At 67.4% G+C, this 2986-nt stretch overlaps 2 protein-coding genes across 2 annotated transcripts in view; one reads left to right on the forward strand and one right to left on the reverse strand.

The window, feature by feature from the left end:
- The first annotated feature begins 1449 nt into the window (after positions 1-1449).
- On the forward strand, positions 1450-2368 carry EMIHUDRAFT_423627 (hypothetical protein). Its single transcript, XM_005786074.1, has 3 exons — positions 1450-1643; positions 1728-1972; positions 2041-2368. Exons 1-3 carry the CDS (start codon positions 1484-1486, stop codon positions 2122-2124), a joined length of 489 nt encoding a protein of 162 aa, XP_005786131.1. The 5' UTR covers positions 1450-1483; the 3' UTR covers positions 2125-2368.
- A 53-nt stretch (positions 2369-2421) lies between these two features.
- Positions 2422-2986, reverse strand: part of Lhcf69 (light harvesting protein) — a gene marked incomplete at its 5' end in the record, with an annotated part of 1396 nt that continues 831 nt past the window's right edge. Inside the window, one exon of the mRNA XM_005786075.1 lies at positions 2422-2938. Coding sequence (XP_005786132.1) covers positions 2603-2938 — 336 coding nt within the window. The 3' untranslated portion in view covers positions 2422-2602. The remainder of the gene's footprint in view (positions 2939-2986) is intronic.

The following is a 2986-nucleotide window of genomic DNA, read 5'->3' on the forward strand; positions in this document are numbered from 1 at the left end:
CTGGGTCGGGGGCGGTTGGGCCGGGGGCGTCGTGGCATAGCGGCCTCGCCCCTTAGATGCGGCAGAGGCAGAGGCGGGTCCCGCACGGTGCGCCGGCTTGGCGACGGCCGACTTGAGTGCACACGCCCCGGCGGGTCGACTGCCGCGGACGCGCTCTTTGGCGGCGAGCTGCGCCGCCTCCACCACCCCTGCGAGCGCGGGAGGGGTCAGCGCAGCGAGGGTGGCGAGGGGGAGGCTTCACGGACGGTGGGGCGGAGGGAAGCGCACTCTTGTTGTGCTGCTCGAGCTCCGCGAGCAGGTTCCGCGTCTCCAGGTCCCCCCTCTCGCCGCCGAGGCCGTGCTGCCCAGCCGCCGCCGGTGCCGCCGCCGCCGCGCCTCCTCCTCCCCTCTCGCGGCCGGAGGACCTGCCGCCGCATGGGCGCAGCCGAGAGCCTGCCGCCGCCGGGCTCTCGATGCGCCGCCCTCGCATCGCCCGCTCGGCCTGGCGCTCCTCCGGCGTCTGAAGCCCCGCCGCGCCTGTCGACCGCTTCGCCATGCTTCGCCCGGCGAGGCTGCTGCCACCCTTGCCGCACTCCATCGAGCGGCGCGCATGCCGCGGCGGCGGCGGCGGAGCCGCCCCGCGCACCGGCGACACGTGGGGGGCGCTGGCCGCCTCCACCCTCTCGGAGAGTGACATCGAGGGAGCTGGCGACCCCACGAGCAGCGGCCGCAGCGGCGCCGGCGGCCCAGCCTCATGCAGCGGGTGCTCGGCGTCAAAAAACGAGTCGTCCAGCCCGGCGAGCGATCCGGAGCCGGCCGCGTCGGCAGAGAGGTCGTAGTACTCCCTCGGAGCCTCCAGCGTCTCGAGTAGCTGGTCGAGGTCGTCCATCGCGGTCGCGGTGGCGCAGGAGGAGGATTGATTTTCGAAGAGCATTCGAAACGCAGCCAAAAAGAAATCTGCCTCTGCCTGAAGTGCTCGTGCCGCCGCCCCTGCCACCCCTGTGTCAGTGTGCCTGTGGTAGGAGAGACTGCCAGCGACAAGCTGGAGGCAGGTCGCTAGACTGAGATGAGACCGCCAGTGGATGTGGGAGTCCACCGCGCACCGCGCTGCGAACCTGTCGTGAAACGAGGGATGGGACGAGGACAGGGTCCCCACCTGCACGAGCAGGATTTTGGAATATTGTTTAAATCTTTGCGTTGTTGAATTCTTTTCTCTGCCCACAATTGCGAAGGCTCAGCGGGATCTTGCCAAATGCTGGTCGCTGCGCTGACGTCTTCGCCCGCCCTTGTGGCTCCGGCCGTGGCGCCGCTCTTCGCCAAGCCGAAGCTGGCGCTCGCGCCGCACTCCGATCAGTTTATCGAGCTCTCCTCGCTTTGTAAAGAAAGAAAGAAAACGGACAACCCAAGTGAGCAACAACCTTTGTGCTAGGTGCGAATTCTTTTTCACGCGGTGCTGCAGCCGGCCTCGTGCCGCTGACAAGTCGCCGCACTGTGAGGGCGTGCGATGGCGAAGAGCATTCGTTCGAAGGTCAAGAAGCGGCTCCGGTCCGTCAAGCGCACCGTGATCAAGAAGCAGCGGCTCGACCCCGCCTCTAAGCTCGGCGAGGGCGGAGCCAAGGCGCTCGAGATTCTGCAGGACGCCAAGTCCGGCCACCTCCGGCCACGTGTGTGACGCCCGTTTCCTCCCAACCCGGCCCGCAAGACTCCCTGCGCCCGGTGTGCCCACGCCCTCCCTCCACTGCGCGCAGCCAGCACGACGAAGAACGCGTTCCGGTATGACGGCGAGGATGCAGTCATCCCGCAGCACAACTGGAGGCAGGGGCCGGATTTCCGGTCGAGCTATGTCGGCTTCGAGGCGGGCTATGCGCTGGTGGGCGCGTCGCGCCCCAAGCTCGGCCGCCACGGCGGCGACGCTCCCTCCACAGTGGTGGACGCGCCAGCAGACCCGACTGCGGATCGAGGAGTCGCGAGGTTGCATCGCGAGACAGAGCAGGTGCGGCCCCTCCGCCCATGCCCGCACTGCCGCCGTCAGCTCACCACGCGCCGCTCCCCGTGCCGCAGCTTGTGCCAGCCGGCGCTTCGAAACGGCTAAAGCGGAAGCTGAAAAAGAGTGGCGTGGACAATAATGTGTTCCGATGGACGTGAAACGTGGACGACTCGTGCTTGCTTGCTGTGCGCGGTCGGAGGCAGCGCTGCACGCCCTGCGTGCTCTTCGGGACGGGCTCGCCGGGGATCACCAGAGGCGTCGTCGCTCCTCACCCCGGCGGCACGATCCGACAGCGCCTTGGTACGCGTCGCTGCTACGTTGAGTTCAAGAACTTCTCGAAAGGACGTCGCCAGATAGCCCATACGCCAAGCCGAGGCACGGGCAGTTTTGAGACGTCCGGGTCCCCGGCGGCGCCCCTTGCGCATTTAGTACCTTCGGTTGTGATGAAATATTGTGTATTTCTATGAGTTGGCTTCAGTCACAAAGATCACACTAGCCAACATGAGATTTCCCTCTGCTGTATCCGCCCCTCGTCTCCGAAAAGTGCGCGGAGACGGGACGTTTCCCAAAGCCAAACCCCCACACGCGAACCGCTTGACTTGCCAAGGGGCGGGCGCCGGCCGCGGCTCGGGCCACCTAGGGAGAGGCGCCCTGCGCCGCGATGGCGACGATGTCGCCGGCGGTCTGGTAGTCGAAGAGGTACGGGAAGGTGTTTCCGGTCAGGACGGACTGGGTGACAAAGCCGCCAAAGGCGAACATGGCCAGCCGGCCGTTTGCGAGCTCCTTCATCTGGAGGTCCGCCTTCTTGGCCGGGTCGGACGCGAAGCCGAGCGGGTCGAAGCCGTAGTCGCCTGGCTCGCGGCCCGAGCCGCGCAGCATCTGGTCGATCGAGATTGCCGAGAAGACCTCGAGCAGCCCGATCCACAGCAGCAGCTGGCTCATGCCGCCCTGGGCAATGACGGCGTCGTGCGCCTGCGGGGGCGGGGAGGGGCAGGGTGGGCCTCGGGGGTGGGCCTCGGG

This window comes from Emiliania huxleyi (assembly GCF_000372725.1).
Source record: "Emiliania huxleyi CCMP1516 chromosome Unknown EMIHUscaffold_155, whole genome shotgun sequence".
Classification (NCBI taxonomy): domain Eukaryota; phylum Haptophyta; order Isochrysidales; family Noelaerhabdaceae; genus Emiliania; species Emiliania huxleyi.